Source organism: Rhea pennata, chromosome 26 (assembly GCF_028389875.1).
Source record: "Rhea pennata isolate bPtePen1 chromosome 26, bPtePen1.pri, whole genome shotgun sequence".
NCBI lineage: Eukaryota > Metazoa > Chordata > Aves > Rheiformes > Rheidae > Rhea > Rhea pennata.
The window spans coordinates 1602381-1619303 of record NC_084688.1 but is presented as its reverse complement, the minus strand read 5'-3'; the positions used below and the strand labels follow the sequence as shown (position 1 = coordinate 1619303).

The window sequence follows — 16923 nt, the reverse complement described above, 5'->3', positions numbered from 1 at the left end:
AGGTGCTGCTGACCAATCAGAGATGGCCCCGCCCCCTGCCCCGCCCACTCCGGGGTATTTAGCCCCTCCCCAGCCGGGAGCCCTGCCGGGGGGGGGGCAGTGGGAGGCTGGGGGGTGGCGGCGGTGGCGGCCGAGCGGTGGCTCCGGGGCTGCTGTCGCCCGCGGGATCCGGGCTCCGTTTTCGGGCAAACCCCGGCGGAGGGGTGACGTGTCGGCCGGGCTTTTCCCCGGGTCGCGGGGATCCCCCAGCGCCTTTGCTCGCGGCTTGGAGGTGCAGCCGGGACCCGCGGCCCCGGGCGCCGGCTCGGGGACCGCGACCGGGCGTGCGGACGAAAGCTGAGCTCTTCCCCCATGCAGCAACGGGGAAACTGAGGCACGGAGCCGTGTGCCGTCGCAGAGCCTGCTGCAGGCCGGGGGGCGAGGGGCCCCTGCCCCATCCCCAGGAGCAGCCAGCAGCATCCTCGGATGCTCGCCCCACGGCGGGAATAGAAAAATGCCCAAAAGAGGGGAAATCTGCTGGGAAGGGGGGGGCTGCAGGGTGAAGGTCGGGTGAAGGGCGCCGGCGGGTGCCGGCACGCGGAGGGGTGGCCGCGGAGCTGCGCGGGGCGGGGGATAACGCAGCGCGACGTGCCAGCTGCATCCGGAGAAAGGCAAATAATTCAGCAGCACAAACCGGAGAGAAACCAGCCCTCGGAGCCACGTGCCAAAATACCAGCAGTAAAGTAGTTAAATTAATCCAGCGCGCGAGCGAGGGAGCCTGCGAGAGCCGGCTTGGGCCCCAATCCAAAGGAGTTAATGTCCCACAGTATGATCGATTAGTTGTCAGATGTGATTTCAAACCAATACAAGATGAATAGCATAATTTTCCTTCTCTCATTTTAGACAGAATTAAGAATCCATTAGCTAACACAAATTTTTGGCAACTTTAATAAAAAGCTCCAATATACATTTGTAGCAAACGCTCCCCAAGGTATCTGCGAGGATGCAAATAACTTCGCTCACCCCCCGCCGGCGGCGGCTCGCGCTCGCCCCGGCCGCCGCGGCGATGCCCGTGCCCAGGGCGCTGCCGCCTGCGCCCGCCGCCGCAGGAGGGGCTTCTTCAGCAGGAGGGAGCAGAGCGCCGACCCCCCTCCCCGGCCCTGAGCCCCGCCAGGGCTTGGCGCCACACGTGCAACGAGCCGGGCGGTCTCAGCGGGCAGCGAGGGCTCGGGCGGCGAGCGGGGGGCGCCGGGGCGGGCGCCGGGGTGGGCTCGGGCGGCCGCGGCAGGCAGGGCCGGCCGCGCCGGGGACTAGTCAAGGACAAACGGCGCACAAGCTGCCGCCGCCCGCGTGCCCGCAGGCGCCGGGGCCGCCTTGCCAGCCGAGCCGTGGCCATTACGGCTGCGCGCGCCAGCTGGGGCCGCCCGAGCCCCCGTCCCCGGGGAGCCCGCGGGGAGGCTCGGGGGGGGGGGGCCTGGGCACCGAGCCACCGCCGGCGCCGGGAAGGGGTCGGGGGGCCGGGCTGCCTGGCAGGTCGCGGCGGGGAGGAAGGTCCCGGCCGCGCTGGGAGTCGGCGGCCGGGCAGAGGGACCCTCCGGAGCAGCCGCAGGGAGCTCGGCGCCGGCTGAGCCCCCCGAGGGCACCGGGAGGGTCCCCAGGGCTGCCCCGGCCCAGCGCGGCGGGGCGAAGGCGAGCACGAGCTCCCCGCTGCGCCGCGGCCGGCAGCCCCCCGCAGCACGGCCGGCTCGGAGGCCGCCGCCACCGATGGATCTGGAAAGAGCAGGCAAATTCCTGGTGGACGAGCCCAGGGATGGCCCCAGGCCGGTGCCGGAGGCCGGGACGCCGTCGCCAGGGGCCCGCCAGCCCCGACGTGCCACTTTCTGTCTCAGGCCCTGCTCCGGGTGCTGGTGGGGCCGGGGGCTCGGGGCAGTGGGATTTTGGCGAGCCCCAGCGATGGCCGTGTCCCCCCCGGCCTCGGGCCCTGCTGCGACCCGAGCCAGGGAGCACCCACACGCACCGGAGGCACCTCGCAGCCCCCTTGTCCCAGGAGAAACGGGCCAGACTCCATTTGTTTTCCCCATTTTGGAGGCTCGAGGCCACCCCTCCTCCCCGCTTTCACTGCCGGATCTCTGGATTTTAGGCACCAAATGGGGCTGAATTAGGATTATTATCACAGCTGTTCTAAATGTAATTAGTTTTGCTCTGAACTTGTTTGCTTTGCCGGGATTATGGTGCAATCCAGCCGATCTGCCCGGCACTAACTTGAGAAAGGCTTTAATTACTCTAATAAAGCGGATGCTGGGTTAATTTGATGATTCCAAAGGTGTGTTTTTCAATTACATTTAACAAAAAGATTTATAGTGGAGTAAAATTTAATTAGGAGCGTGCAAGAGGGCCAGGCCAGCCATGCTGCCGCTCGTGGCCGGCGGCCGCGGCGCTGGAGCCCCGGCCCTGGGTGCAGGCAGCCGCGGCACAGGGCGACGGCTCTGCCCGGCAGCTGAGCTCCCTGCTCCGGGCACCCGCGCCAGCTCCATCCTCGGGCACGGGAGCCTCGAGCCTGGCTGGCAGACAAGCCCACTCTACCATCCCGTGGACGTGGGGGAGTTTTCACCTTGCTGGGGCGGTGCAAACCTGCCCGGACGCTGCTGCCAGAGCGACGTGCCGGGACGGGATGGCCCTGTGCTCGCCCCAGGCACCTGCACAGCTCGCCCAGCCTCGCCAGGAGGCGGATCGAGAAGTTTCTCCTCTCTGAATTTCCTCTTCCTCCTTCCTTTTTTTCCTCCAAGGTGGCACAGGAGGCTCCAGGATGGGGAAACATCCACACTGGGCTGGGCCCCTGGGCAGGCACCCGCTGCCAGGCTCGCTGGGCTGAGCCACGGCACCAGCCCCTGGGGACGGGGACGGGACTGGTGCCCCTGGGGACGGGGACGGGACGGGGACAGGGACAGGGCCACGGGAACGGCCACCCCTGCCGGAGGGGGGATGGTGGCGACAGGGAGCTGCTTCCGCTGTGCTCAGCTCCGGGGCTGGATCCGACCCCGCTCATCCCCCCACCCCACCCTGGAGCAGAGCTTTCCCCACCTGCCTGTTCCCTGCCCTGACCATCCCCGCAGTGACAACCCCATCCACCTCCTTTGCCCAGGACACAGGGGCAGGAGCCCTGGTGTCCTCTTGTCCCGGGCAGGGGCCTGGCAGCCCTGCTGCACCCCGGGGCGGGCGGTTCGGGGGCAGCTTGGGGGCCGCAGGGCCCCTCCGTCCTGCCGCAGCCGTGCCGGGCGCGCGGGATGCATCAACCAGAGCTCCTGTCTCATCACTGTCAGGATCCAATCAAAGCAGATGGGTTACAGCTGTGAGTACCAGCATGAGGAACAGGCTGTCGGAGTCGCTGGGGAGGGAGAGGGGGGACAGGGAGAGGAGGGGACGGGGGGGGCAGCACGCAGGAGCTCCTTCCACCGAATCCAGACCTCCACCGAGCCCGGCCGTACCGGAGCTGCCAAGAGAAATGGGCAGATTATGGGATGAACGCAGGCCAAGCTAGGGCTGCCGATGCAGCGGCTGTAAATCAGCTTTTAAGTAGCAACAAAATGGACATTTCCCATATGAAATGCGCGCTGCCTGCCACGGAGCGGGAGGGGATGGGCGCCGGCGCCGGGGGATTGCCGGGCAGCGGGCCGGCGTGGCATCTCCGAAGGGGCTGCACAGCCGGCGCCGGGCTCGGGGCACGCGCCGGAGGGGCGCGAGGAGGGCTTTGATCCTTCCCTCCAGCAAGAGAAACCCTCCAGGCCAGGGCCTGATCCAGAGTGGCCTCAGAGCACGTTTACACTGCCAGGAGCTGGAGCAAGGGGCGGCTCTTTCCAACCCGGAGTGACGGCAGGTGGGAGGAGGGTGGCAGGATGAGGCAGAAGGAGGGAAGGGGCCTCGGGGGCTGTGCAAGCCCCGGCGTGGCGAGCTGGCAGCCCAGGCACCCGGGTGCCGCGGGAATCCATGGAGCAGCGGGACCCGGCTGCCGCCGGATGCTCAGGTGGAGACCACCTGCCTCCCGCGCTCCTGGCCGGGGCGGCGCTGGCTCTGCGGACCCGGCCGTCCTGGGTTGGGCCCTAGCTGGGTTTTGCCCCTCTCTGTCCCCAGGGCTTGGGGAGGGCTAGGCAGGAGGTGTCCCCATCTGCTGGTGTCGGGGCCGCAGCCCCCAGCCCCCCAGGCTGCTCCGAATCAGAGCCAGGTGAGGGGGCATCAGGGGGACCCAAGGGTGCATGTGTGCGTGTGCCTGCATGCACACACCGGAGTAGCCCAGCCCGGAGCAGAGATTGGACCCCAGCCCTGGGCAGCCCCCATTCTGCTGGGGGGTCTCTGCCTGCCCCCCGTGTCGTGCTCTCCCGTCTCTCAGCCCGGGGGTCCCGTGCCAGGTGCGAGAGTGAGCACACCGGGGGGGGGGGGGGGGGAGGGGTTGTGCATGTGTGTTTAAGCCTTTATCCAAATGAAACTGGTAATGGCGAGGCCACCCAGTAACCAGATCTGGTGGCTGCAAGCCCCATCCACTAACCTTCAGGGCACCTGCCAAGCGTGCGCGTGTGCGCGTGCCTGTGTGTGCAGCAATCCTCCCCTCTGCACACACACAGCCTCGCACCCCCACACACACCTCCACAGATTTCCGTCCATCTATGCATCCTTCCCCCAGCCCCGGCCTGGCCCAGCGGGGTGCGGGCTCCCCCTCTCGCCCCCGGCCTCGGCCTGGCCCCCATCCCCACGGGGACCCCATGGCCCAGCGCGCTGCCCTGGTGGGTTCAGTGCCGGTGCCTGGCGCAGTATCTCCTTCAAGAGCAGATGTCCTGGAATCCGCGATGTGCCACCGTGCCCATCCTGCTCGGTCCGGCCATGGACGGGGGCGGATGTGGCCTCCGAGGGATCAAGCCTGTGCCCAGGGCTGGAGATAAACGGGAAAGGGGCTCCTACCCCCAGCGAGTGGGGATAAATGGGGTCTGGGACTGCTGCATGGTGCAGGCAGGCAGGTGTCGTGTCCCCCCCCCCCCCCCCCGGGGGCTCTGGGCACGGGGATGTGGCAGGGAGATGACAGCACCCTGCTAAAACACATGGCACTGTGCGCCCACCAGGAGCAGCGACATTGGGCCACATGGAGCAGGACAGAGGGGCCAGACTGGGCCGAACTGGGTTGAGACACGACACCAGGCCGTGTCCTTGGTCCCTGCAGAGCGGCAGGCACTTGGCTGAATAGAGCCACACACAGGGGTGCAGAGCTGGGGCTGTGTGATGGCCACCCCCCTCCACCGAGCCGAGCTGAGCCGGGCCGAGCTGGGCCAGTCCTACCCCCCCACACACACCCCGGCCCACACCGTGAAGCCGGGCCAAGCCCCCTCCCCACTGCACCGGGCCAGCCGCCTCCTGCCCAGGGCCGGGCCGGGCCGGGCCGGGCCGGGGTTTTTCCGGGCAAGGCTGCCAGGCTGTGCAGCATTCCGGAGTACCAGGCATTTGCTCGGCGCTCCGTGCCAGCAGGCATTGGCAGGTTTGGAGCTTCACAGCGATTCCAGGCACAGATGTCCTTGTTTTAACTCCTCTGCGATGAATCCTGTCAGGCCGCGGCTGGGGGAGGGGGCGGCTCCGCATCCCCGGTGCGGCGGCAACACCCGCTGCCAGCCCGGCCCGCCCCAGCCCCGGCCCCAGCCCCGGCCCCGGCCCCGGCCCCGGCCCGCCCCGCAGGGACCCCGGCAAGGGAAAAAAGAAATAAAATAAAATAAAAATAAAATAAAATAAAATAAAATATATAACAAAAATAAAATAAGATAAAATAAAATTAAATTAAATTAAATTAAATTAAATACAGGAAGTTTTCCCGTTCAAACAAAGCCAGGCGCAGCCCCGCCGCCCCAGCCGCACGGGTCGGGTCTCCACACACACGTCCCGGGTCCCCCCGGGGCTCCCCCTGCCCCGGCTCCAGCCCCAGGCCGAGCTGGCCTGGCCACGGCGGCAGAACCGGGCCGGGATCTGCAGCGCGGCGAGCTCCCAGCGCCGGGAGCATCCGTTTTTTATGGTATCTGCAATTTTGGCAGAAATCTGTCTTTAATTTAGCTGTCCATATAAAAATCCGCACTGTATAATAATGAACAGATGCCATGAAATTTAAACTGAAGCAATGACTCCTCCTCCCCCCCCCGGGCTGGCACTCGCCGGTGGCAGAGGCGACCCGGCGCCTGGCGCTCGCCCCTCGCCCCCGCCGCGCTCCGCCCGCGCCGGCAGCGGGGCGGGGGGGGGCCGGGAGCCGGAGATCGGGCCCGGGCGGAGCGGGGCGGCTCGATCCCGGGACCGAAGGGGACATGGGGGGAGAAATCGCCCCCCTTCTCCCGCTCCGATCCTGCCTGGAAATTGCTGGGCTGAGCCCAGCCATTTGGGAGGCGAAATGTGCCGGTGCGCGGTGCCCTCAGCCCGCGCTCCCCGCCCCGGCCCTGCCGCCCTCCGCCGCTGCGGCCAGCGCCTTCACCCATCCCTTGTCCCCCCGTCCCCGCGTCCCTCCGTCCCCGACTCTCTGCGCACCCGGCCCCTCCCGAGCCGCCCGGTTTCATACGAATCCTCCCTGCCCTGCGGCGACTTTGACCCCACGATCACACGAAATCTCAGCGGCTCCCGGCGGGGTAGCGGTGGCAGTTCCCCACCGCCTGCCTTCCCCCGGCGGCGACGAGCGCACGGCTGCTGCGCACCATGCCCGCGGGTGCGGGCTGGGCACCGGAGCCGCGCACCGGGGCCGTACAAACAGAGCCGGGCAAGGGAGCTTTGCACCGGAGCCGGGCACCGGGGCCGTGCTAACAGAGCCGGGCACGGGAGCTTTGCACCGGAGCCGGGCACCGGGGCCGTGCAAACAGAGCCGGGCACGGGAGCTTTGCACCGGAGCCGCGCACCGGGGCCGTGCTAACAGAGCCGGGCACGGGAGCTTTACACCGGAGCCGGGCACCGGGGCCGTGCTAACAGAGCCGGGCACGGGAGCTTCGCACCGGAGCCGGGCACCGGAGCCGTGCAAACAGAGCCGGGCACGGGAGCTTTGCGCCGGAGCCGGGCACCGGGGCCGTGCAAACGGAGCCGGGCACGGGAGCTTTGCGCCGGGGCCTTGCCCCGTGTGCGGGTCCGCATTGCGGGGCCGTCTCGTCCCCGTTGCACTCGGGCAAACGTTTGCAGCGTCTCGCTTCGGCGGAGCCGGGCGGGCGCTGGGGAACCAAAATAACAGGAATTTAAAATATGACCTAACGCCGCGAAATCGCGGCGTTAAAGCGGGACAAACCCGTTGCCCGTTCCGCGAGGCAGCGGGCGGGGAGCGCGGCTCCGCCGGTACCGAGCCCTTCCCGAGCGAGGCGCCGGTGGCGAGCAGATGTCTCCGGCTCGGCGGGGGCCGCCAGCCCTGCCCGCACGGCTCCGCCGCCTGGCAGCCGGCCTGGCACGGCCTCCCCGAAGACGGCGCGCTCCCCTCCGCTCCTCTCCCCCTTCGTCCTTCCTTTCTCCCTCCATCTCATCCCCATAGCGGAGACTGACCCGTCCTTCGCCGCCGTCTCTCCGGGTCACGTTCCCGGTGCCACCAGCCGCGGATCCCGGGCGAGGGGCCGCGCTTCGCCCCCTTCCTCTTCCCCCTGAAAAAGCCCCAGACACCAGAGGCTTTTTCCCCAGAGAAATCGTTCCCTTCCCGGGGAAGGAGACTCGGGCTGGCGCCGTCGGAAGAGGCAGTTTCGCCCCTTTGCGGAAAGGGCGAGTGCTTGGACAGGGCGACCCGGCGGGGCAGAGACCGCCGCGACTCGGTCTCGATCCCGATCTCGGTCCCGACCGCGGCCTCGATTAGGCCGAGCGGGCCCCGGCCCCGAGGGGCCTGATCCCGCCGCCGCGGCTCGGCGGCGTCCGCGGGGCCAGGGTGACCGCGGGCCCGGCTCCTTCTCCCTGTACCTGCTCTCCCTTCCCGGGGCCGAGCCCCGCGCGTCGGGGCAGAGCTGGAGCGATTTTCCGACGGGCCTTTTTCAGCCATGCCGCCGAGGCGGCCTGCAGCCCGCTCCGTGCCGCCCGACGACACCGGCCCCCGGGCCTGGCCGGGCTGCGGTGGGCGACCCTGTCCCAATCCGCGCTCCCAAACAATTGTGTTTTTCCCCCAAAGCTCTTCCCGGTGCTCCGGCGAGGGCGGACCGGACCGGGGTGTGGGGCACCACGTACACTCCAGGCCCGCGCAGCTCCGGTGCCCGCAGCCCTCGGTGAACCGGAGGCTAGAGTGGGGGGCTCGGGCGGGGGGGGGGACGGGCCCGGGGCTTGGCGAGCCCCGGCGGCGGGGAGCGAGCCCCGGCGGGAGGCGGCGGGGCCGCGCGGCCGCTCAGCACCGCGCGCGGCGGACAGCTCCGCCCGGCCGGCGGCACCGGGGCGCGGCCGCCGCCGCGGCTCCGGTCCCGGTGCCTTTATGGGCGGGGGGCGAAGGGGGGGGACACGCCGCCTCCGCCGTCCCCGGGGGGACACCCGTGGGGCAGCGCCGCGTTATATCAGCGCCGCCGCAGCGCGGGCCGCGCACTCGGCGGCGGCGGGCGCGGAGCCGCCGGCGGGACGCCCCGGCGCCGCGGGGGGCTGCGGCGGGCGGCAGCGGCGCCCGGCGCAGGGCGCGGGTCGGGCCGGCCGCCCCCGGGGCCCCGGCGAGCGGGTCGCAAGGAAAGCGGAGAACACGGCGGAGTCAACATTTAATATTTATTAATCGCCGTCGTAGGACGCTCGTTAATTACAGGTTTGACTCAAATCACAACCGACCGCGGCTCGTAGCACGTCCGAGAAGTCCTGGCGGTGCCTTGCGCTGCCGGGGCCGCCCCGGCGGAGACCGCCGCCGCGGGGGGCTGCGAGCGTCCAGCGGGCCGGGCCGGCCCCGGGGGACCGATGCATGCAGTGTCGCCGGGCCTCCCGGCCCAGCGCGCCCGCGCTCCGCGCACCGGCGCCGCCGCCAAGCAGTGTCCGCGACGGCGGGGACGGCGCGCCCGGGCGCGGCTCCCGGCGCGGCCCCGCCGGGGCGCGGGGGGGGCTCTTGCATATCGTTGGCCATAAATATTTATTAATCGAAATGAAACGGAACAGAAACACGAAAGCACTTCTGGTGTCGGACAGGCGGGTCCCCTTTGCTACAACTGTTTTTTTTTTTTGTTTTTGTTTTTTTCAGGTTTTTTGCAAAACTTTTTTTTTTTCGTTTTTAAAACATTTCTCAGAAATTCTCCTCCTCCCTGTTCTCTAAAAATGCTGGTTTGTCTAAGGTGGTGCGGGCAGGTTCAAAAATAACGTTATCTCTGGTTTACCGGCGTCTCCTGACCGAAGGAATGCATCAAAACTGGGACAAATACAAACGAAACTGGCTCGGCCCGCCCGCCGGGGCCCGGGAGCCTAGCCGGGCCGGGGCGTCCCGGGCCGCCCCGCCGGGAGCCCGCCAGGCCCGGGGCCGCGGCCCCGCTCCCGCTTGCATAGCTGCGGGCTGCCCTGCCGTGCACGGCCCCGGCTCCGCCAGCTCGGGAAAACCGGGGCAGTTCTGCAATTTTTTTTCTTTTTTTTTTCTTTTTTTTTTTTCCGTTTCAAGTTTTTAAAACAGGTAAAAAATGTCCTGACACACGCGCTGCGAGAGGAGCTCCCGGGCACCGGGGGCGGAGAGCCCCGGCGCCGGGGGACCGGGAGCGGGGCCGGGGCCGGGGCCCCCCAAAGCAAAGTGCATCTCTGAGCGTCCGCCGGGCCGTGCCTGCTTGCATAGATAGAAATATTGGTATCTCCGTTTCGCCTCTTTATTGCTTCGGAAAGTTTCGCTCCGCGCCGCAGCGCGGGTCTCCTCTCGCTCCCACGGGCCGGGGGCAGCGGGTCTCCAATGCTCGGGGGGGGGGCTCACGGCGCCGAAAGGAAGAAACGGCCCCCAAACGGTGGGGAATTTAAAAAATAAAATAAAATAAATAAAATAAAAAGCAAACGACGCGGCCCGACCCAGCGCCCCGGGCCGGACGGGGCTCCCGGGCGCGTCACCACTGGGCCCCGCCGCTGGCCGGGAGGAGCCGAGGGCAGCGCTCGGCGCGACTCCCCCCTCGGAGAGAAAAATAAAAATAATTTTTTTAAAAAAAGCACTTTGTCCCCACGGGGCCCGGGGACCCGCCGCCGGGGCCGGGTCCCCATATTGCACCAAAGCCCGCGGCGGAGTCCCGGGGGCCCGGCGGGGGCGGCGGGGCGGGGGCGGCCGCGTGTGCCGGCGGCGGGGGGTTAATTGTGGAAGAAGGCGTTGAGCTCCTCGTACATGGGGCCCCGCTCGTGCGGGAGGTGCATGTCGTAGGGGAAGATGTTCTCGGAGTGGACCCCCCCGCGCATCCCCGACGAGCCGAAGACCAGGTTGTGGCCGGAGGGCCGGGAGCCGGGCAGGGCCGAGTAGTGCATAGAGTAGTGGTAGCTTTTCTCGTGGTCGGGGGAAGAGTCTTGCTTGAGGGAGAAGTTGCCGTTAATGCACAGCGGGGGGCTGAGCCCGCCGTCGTACTCCGAGCTGTTGTAGTCGGGGGACGCGTTGCCGTAGAGGCTCTCGTAGGCGGAGGCGCAGTAGGCGTGTGTCCTTAGCCCGTGGGAGCCGGGCCCGGCGGCGGGCGGGCACTGCGCCGCGGCCAGCCGCGAGCAGGGGTAGGGGTAGGGGTGCACGGCGAAGGAGGCGTTGGGGCCGTGGTAGCGACCCGCCTCCTGGCCCTGCTCCGTGAGGAAGTTGCGGGAGTTGAGCTGCAGGCAGCCGGCCACCAGGTTGGTGGTGGGCTGCGAGAGCCCCTTGCACAGAGTCTGCACGTAGGAGACCAGGTCGGGCCGCTTGCCCGAGCGCAGGATCTCGGAGAGGGCCCAGATGTAGTTCTTGGCCAGGCGCAGCGTCTCGATCTTGGAGAGCTTCTGGGTCTTGGAGTAGCAGGGCACGACCTTGCGCAGGTTGTCCAGGGCCGCGTTGAGGTCGTGCATGCGGTTGCGCTCCCGGGCGTTCGCCTTCTGCCGCCGCAGCTTGGAGCGCTCCAGCCGCGCCTTGGTCATCTTGCGCTTCTTGGGGCCGCGCTTCTTGGGCCGGTCGCCCTCCGCCTCCTCCAGGCCTTCCTCCTCCTCCTCCTCCTCCTCCTCGTCCCCTCCTAGCTCCCCTTCCTCCTTGCTCTCCCCCAGGGAGCCCTCGGGCTGCTCCTCCGGCAGGGCGCAGCCCTTACCCTTCCTCTCCTCCTTGTCACTCCGGGCATCGTCCTCGCACTCCTCGGCCCAGCTGGAGAATTTCTGAACTTCGGGGATGAGGCTGGGCTCGCTGAAAAGTCGCGTCAACATGATGGCTGGAGCGGGGGCAAAGAGCGCAGCGTTACCCGCGGCGGACGGCGCCCGGCCCGGCCCGGCCCCGCTCGCCCCGGCCCCGGAGCGGCTCTGCGGGGCTGCGGGCGCCGCGGCCCCGGGGTCCCTCCTGGCGGGGGCGGTGCTCCCGGGCTCCGAACGGCGGCCCTGGCGGCCCCTCGCCCCGGGGAAGCCGCGGGGGCCGATGGCCTCGCCGCTGCGCCGCCGGCTCGGCCCGGGGGCCGTTTCCCCGGGCGGCGGCAGGGCCCCGCGGCCCCGGAGCGGTGGAGAGCCGGGGGCGGCGCGGGCAGAGCCGCCGCTCTCGTTTTCCCAAGAAAACGGGATGCGCCGTTCCCAAAATGCGACGAAAACGAATTGGCCGCGGCGCCGCCCGCCGCCGCGGCCCGCCCGGGCTCGCCGGCCCGGGGGGCGCCGGGGCACCCTCGGGGCAGGGCGCCGCGGCCCCCCCACCCCGGGCTCCCCGCGGCCGCGACCCCCGCCCCGCTCCTCCTCGCAGGTTTCAGGCCGCGCTCCCGCAGCTCCAGCCCCCCCACTCCGCCGCCGCTCGGGCTCCGGCCCGGCTCGGCGCCCCCGCCCCGGTGCCCATCGGGCCGGGCCCGGCGCCGCGGGCCCCTCTTGGACACCTCCAACTTTTCCCCGCCGCGGGCGCGGATCGGCCCCGGCCGCGGCTCCGCCAGCGCCGTCCCGGGGCCGGGGCAGCGAGCAGCGGCCGTCGCCCCCGCCGCCGCCCCGGCGCGGTCAGCGCAGCCCCCCCCACCCCCCACCCCCGCCGCCCCGGCGGCGGCGGAGCGCGGCCCGCGGGATGCGGCGGCAGCAAAGGGCGGCGGCGGCGGCCGGGGACCCCGCCGGGCGCGGCGGCGGCGGGGTCGCCCCCGGGGCTGGGCGCCGCGGCGGGGCCGGGGCAGGGGGCTCCGCCCGGGGCGGCGGCCGGGGGCGCCGCGGGGGCGCGGGGAGGCGGCTCGACCGGGCCGGGGCCCCCGGCGGCGGCGGCGCCGCGGCTCCGCGCCGATTTCGTTGGTGTGGAGCGGCCGGCGCTGCCCGCTCCGGCCCGCCGGGACCGCGCCTCTGCGGGCGCCCCCGGCGCGGCCAGGCGCGGGGGGGCCGGGGCAGCCCCGGGCGCCGCGGGGCTGCGCAGGGAAAAGCGCTTCGCGGGGCCGGGCGGCACTGGGGGAAGCCGGGGAGGCAGAGGAGCAAGAGAAGGGGAAAAAAGGGCGAGACATGGAGGAGAAACAAAATCAACATGGAAGTTGCTTTTTCTCCATTCAAGTTTCCTTCGCTGCCCTCCCCAGCCCTCCACTTCTTACATAACTCACCTTCGGCGCTGACTGGAGGAATTCTTATTTCATTGTTCCCAGCATCTTCTGGGACTAGGACGCGGCTCCTTGAGGTGCTCCAGCCTCCTGCAGTCCTCTATCCAAAAGGAGGCGAGAGTGGCATCTCTACCCAGCAAAGGGGGTACCAGCTCTGCTGCCAGTGCCATATGGTTGGCACGTCATGCGCGAGAGCTATCACATGAGAGCTAATGATTGACATGCGCTTGCATTCAGGGAGATTTGTCTCTCTGGGGAAGGAGGACTCGCCATCTGTCACTCTGTACTCAAAAAAAAAAAAAACCCTTCCAAATCTACAGATCTGCCTACACGCCGCAAAATGGGACCTGGGCGAGATGAACACGATAGCAGGGCTCGGGCTGAACAATGGAGCGAGCGGGCAGGGCGGCGGGGGAGCCGTGCCACCCTGGGCCGGCCTGCACGTGCCGGGGGCAGCCGGGGCAGGCGCTGGGGCATGGGGGGGGACGCCGCGGGGACCTCGCCGCGAGCTGGCATCTGCGCCACGCTGAAAAATAGCACAGCAGCTCACCCGAGTCCTTCCCCACCCTTCGGCACCAGCCAAGTGGGGCTGGCTGCAGCGTGGAGGGCCTGGCGTGGGCTGGGGTCCGGCTGGGGCCCAGCCGGGGCAGGGGCTGGTGGGTGCCTGGGAGGTGGCAGTGGCTTTGGCAGAGCCTGCCAGGGCTGCGTTTGCACATACAGGGTCGGCGATAGCTCCCCAGTGGCTCAGGGGAGGGTGGGTGGCTGCAGGGCCCCCGGTTCACACCGCGAGGAAGGCACAGGGCCCCCTTGGTCTCCCAGAGGCATGATTCACGGACACCGTCCCTTTCCTGCTCCCCCTCGCTGGCACAGTCACGCCAGCCTTTCTCTGCAAACCCACCCAGCACAGCCCTGCACACACAAGCGCATCCCAGCCCTTGGCACGCCTGTACATGCGCGCGCGCGCATGCACGCCCTCTCCCTGGCGCACGCAGCAGTCCAAGCTGAGACCCCGAGAGCGCGGGTCCAGCAACGGTCTTGTCCCTGAAGAAGAGGCCAGGCGATGCCAGTGTGGCCGGCACGCTGCCACCCTGCTCCGCCGCCCGGGAGGCCTTTGTCTGCCGGGCGCATCCCTCGCCCGCTGGCCCCGCACACCCACGGTTACCCGCTGTACCCAGGTGAGCCTCCCCATCCCCCTGCTCACTCCGGCTCGCCCGCTGAGCCGAGTGTGCCAGCCAGACTTACTGCTGCTGCAATTTCGGTTGTGTTTGCAAACTTGCAGTGGGTAATAGCAGGATAAGAAGAAAGCCCTTAATGGGGCCACATTAGCATGCGGCTCGCTCCAGCCCTGTCATTCCAGCAGGGGAAGAGCCCCCGGTGCAGGCCCAGGGCCCAGCCGCATGCAGGGATGGGCCTGGCATGGCGCTGGGTGCCCACATGGGCCTTGCTCCTTGGCCAGGTGGGAGCTTGTGAGCCCTCTACACATTTCGTCGGGGTCTGCATGTCGTGTTTAGGCTCAGAGCCACCCCTTTCTCATGCACCAAGTGTGGGAAGCAGCTCAGCTGGATAGGTGCAACTGGGTTAACTGGGCAGAGGCTTGGAGGGACCTGTGCCTTCTCCCACCCTCCCAGGATGAGCTCCTCTTGGCTCGGATGCTTGACATATCCCAGGAGAGCAGTGGGAGCTGGAAGCCCTCTATCCTGTGCAGAGCAGCTCCTGTCTGGGCGGCCCTGCGCACTGCTCCTGGCTGCAGCCAGCCTGCCCTCTGCAACAGAGACATTCCTGGTTTTCTGGCCATGTCGGGTCTCCCGTGGATTCTATCCCATTGCATGGAGCCCTCCCCTGGGGCCAGCTCTGGGATGCATACAGGAAAAGGAGCAGCTGGGTGCAGAGGCCACATGCATGGCTCTGTGCCCCCAACATGTCCAGGTACAGGTCGCGGGCAGCCCAGGGCTGGCGGAGGGTGATGGCGGTGTGGCATTGGCACAGCCACGACAGCGACACTGGCCAGAGCCCCTCCGTTGAAGGGCTCTGCCTGCACGCAGACAAAGGGCTCACCTCGCCCCGCCGCCGGGTCGTTTGCCAGCGGCAGTGTCTCCTGCTCCCTCGGTGCAGGTGACAGGGCCGGCACGTGACAGAGGGACCTCCGCCGAGGGCGAGCTGTCCCCCACCGTGTGCACACTCCCACTGCCGAAATCTCGGGCTGTCACTCAAGCCTGTGGCCAAGCAGATGGCACCTGGGCTGGCACCAGGCTGCAGGAGGCAGGGCCCACCCTGGCAGCCCTGGCGCCTGGCCGGGGCAGCCCCGACCTCCCCCCCATGCCTGCCACCCCTGTGTGGTGCCTGGCTGAGGGGACTGCTGGTAAAATCACTGCTCGGGCATCGTTTCCTGGGAAATCTCCCAGCACGGCACAGCCCTTCCCCAGCAACATGAATTCAGCTCCCTCTGTTGTTATCGTCTTCATTTTGCAGGCGGATCATCTCTGGGCAGCACCGTGCCCTTGTGGAGCCGGGAGGAGCCCGGGCACCCTGCCTGTGGGCCCTCACCTGAATACCTCCAGCCCCTGGAGGAGCCCCGGGGGTCTCCCACCAGTGCTCTGGGTAAGTCTCCTCTCCCTGGAACCGCTGTCACCCTCCAGCTGGCTCTGTGCTGGCTGCGGGGAGCACAAGCCCTTCGCAGCGAGGATGGGCACAGCCTGGCAGGGCCGCACTGGCCAGGCAACACTGCTGGCAACAGGGGAAGCAAAACCCCCAGCTTGGGCCCTGACAGGACAGCGATGGCCTGGGTGGCCTTGAAGCAGCAGGAAACAAAATGGAAAAGCGAGAGGGAAGCTAACAGTCCAGCGGGGTGCAGGACGGAGTGAGGGCCAGGACCCGAGCTGTGCATGCAGGCAGGTTACGTGGGAATGGGGGAACTGGAGCCAAGGGCCGCTGCTGGGGTAGCATGGCTGCCCGAGTCTGGGCAGCAAGACATGCAGGCCCGCATGGGGATGAGAGGATGGGGACGAGAGGAACCTGCGCACCCTGAAACAGGCACATCTTTTAAAGCCTAATTAGCAGCAGGCGGGTGGCAAGGGCTGGGAGCTGGGCTTGCGCCTCATCAGCATGCACAGCCGCTTGGAGAGAGAAGAAAGTGGAGACATGAAAAAGGAAGAGCAGATGAAAGGGGAGTAGGGAGATGAAAACCAAAACTGCCTGCTTAATTGTGCCGGGGCCAGTGCGGCGCTGGAGGCCCCGGGCCCGGTCTGCGCTGGGACACAGCCCTCTGTGCCAGCGGTGCAGGCACTGCCAGAGAGAAGGAGGGATCCCTGATGCTGATGGGTGCCGAGGCCACTCTGAGGCTAGTGAAGGTGGCAGAGCCGAGCCAAGTGCCCAACATCCAGCATGCTCCCAAAGGCTCTGCAGCATGGCCACAGTGCTGGATCGGTGCGAGCAGGATCCAGCCTCACGTGCTGTGCAAGTGGGGCAGCTGGGGATGGCAAGGTGGGGATTAATCCCGGTACTGATGTGGCTGCAGCTGGGGCTGTGCCCAAGCAGGGCTAAAGCAGCAGGCCCAGGCAGAGGAGCTGGGTGCTCTGGGTGCAGGTGAGTGGTTTGGAGTGTTTCTCCGTCTAGGGTGCCTGGGAGGAGCTGGGTGCGTTTCTCTCCCCACTGGGAGTCTGGAGTGGCTGGGTGCTCTGTGGGGCTGGTGCTGTGGCTGGGGCTCCCTGAGCCCACTGAGCTGGTCCCTGCAGTGGCTGCGGCATGGCCAGTGCGCGGTCGCCCTGGCTGCATCGCCACCGAGGCCAGCAGCTTGTCAGCAGGGAGTTTTGCTAGTGAATGGGGCTCTTTCCTCCCCCGAAAGGCAACCTCCATGTCCCTTACCCTGCCTCCTGCAGCATGGCACCCCTCCGCAGGGGGAGGGCTGCTCCTGTTGTCCCCTTCCCGCAGGGCCTGGCTGCAGCAGCCAGGTGTCTCGGCCCCCACGCTCCGGAGATGCTCAGCCAGGGAAGCCAGCTGGTGGGGGGGGATGTGCAGGGAGCAGGAGGGACCAAAACAGGGTGGGGGGGGGGGCAGAGCTGGGATGCAAGTGGGTGCTGGAGGTGGGAGCTGGGCGTGGGGTCACGCCAGCGCCTGGGAGCCAGCTGGGCTCAGAGCCACTGCCAGGGGGCCTGAATGAGCTGAGTTTGCCGGGGCTCAGCCAGCTGCCATGTCCCCAGCATGGTGCCTGCTCATGGCTCTTGAGCTGGCTGCTTTCAAGAGGCTGTGCAGCCCTGTGGTTTGGGGTGGGTTGTGGGTCACGGGTTGTGGGTCGTTGAGCCCCATG

General features: G+C 68.2%; 1 protein-coding gene across 1 annotated transcript; it reads right to left on the bottom strand.

The window, feature by feature from the left end:
- Nucleotides 1–10218: 10218 nt before the first annotated feature.
- Nucleotides 10219–11289, bottom strand: NEUROD2 (neuronal differentiation 2). Its single transcript, XM_062595765.1, has one exon. It carries the CDS (start codon nt 11287–11289, stop codon nt 10219–10221), a length of 1071 nt encoding a protein of 356 aa, XP_062451749.1.
- Nucleotides 11290–16923: the final 5634 nt, after the last annotated feature.

What these genes read in the sequence shown, in the direction of transcription:
- NEUROD2 (XM_062595765.1), bottom strand. Translation starts at nt 11,289, where the DNA reads ATGTTGACGCGACTTTTCAGCGAGCCCAGCCTCATCCCCGAAGTTCAG.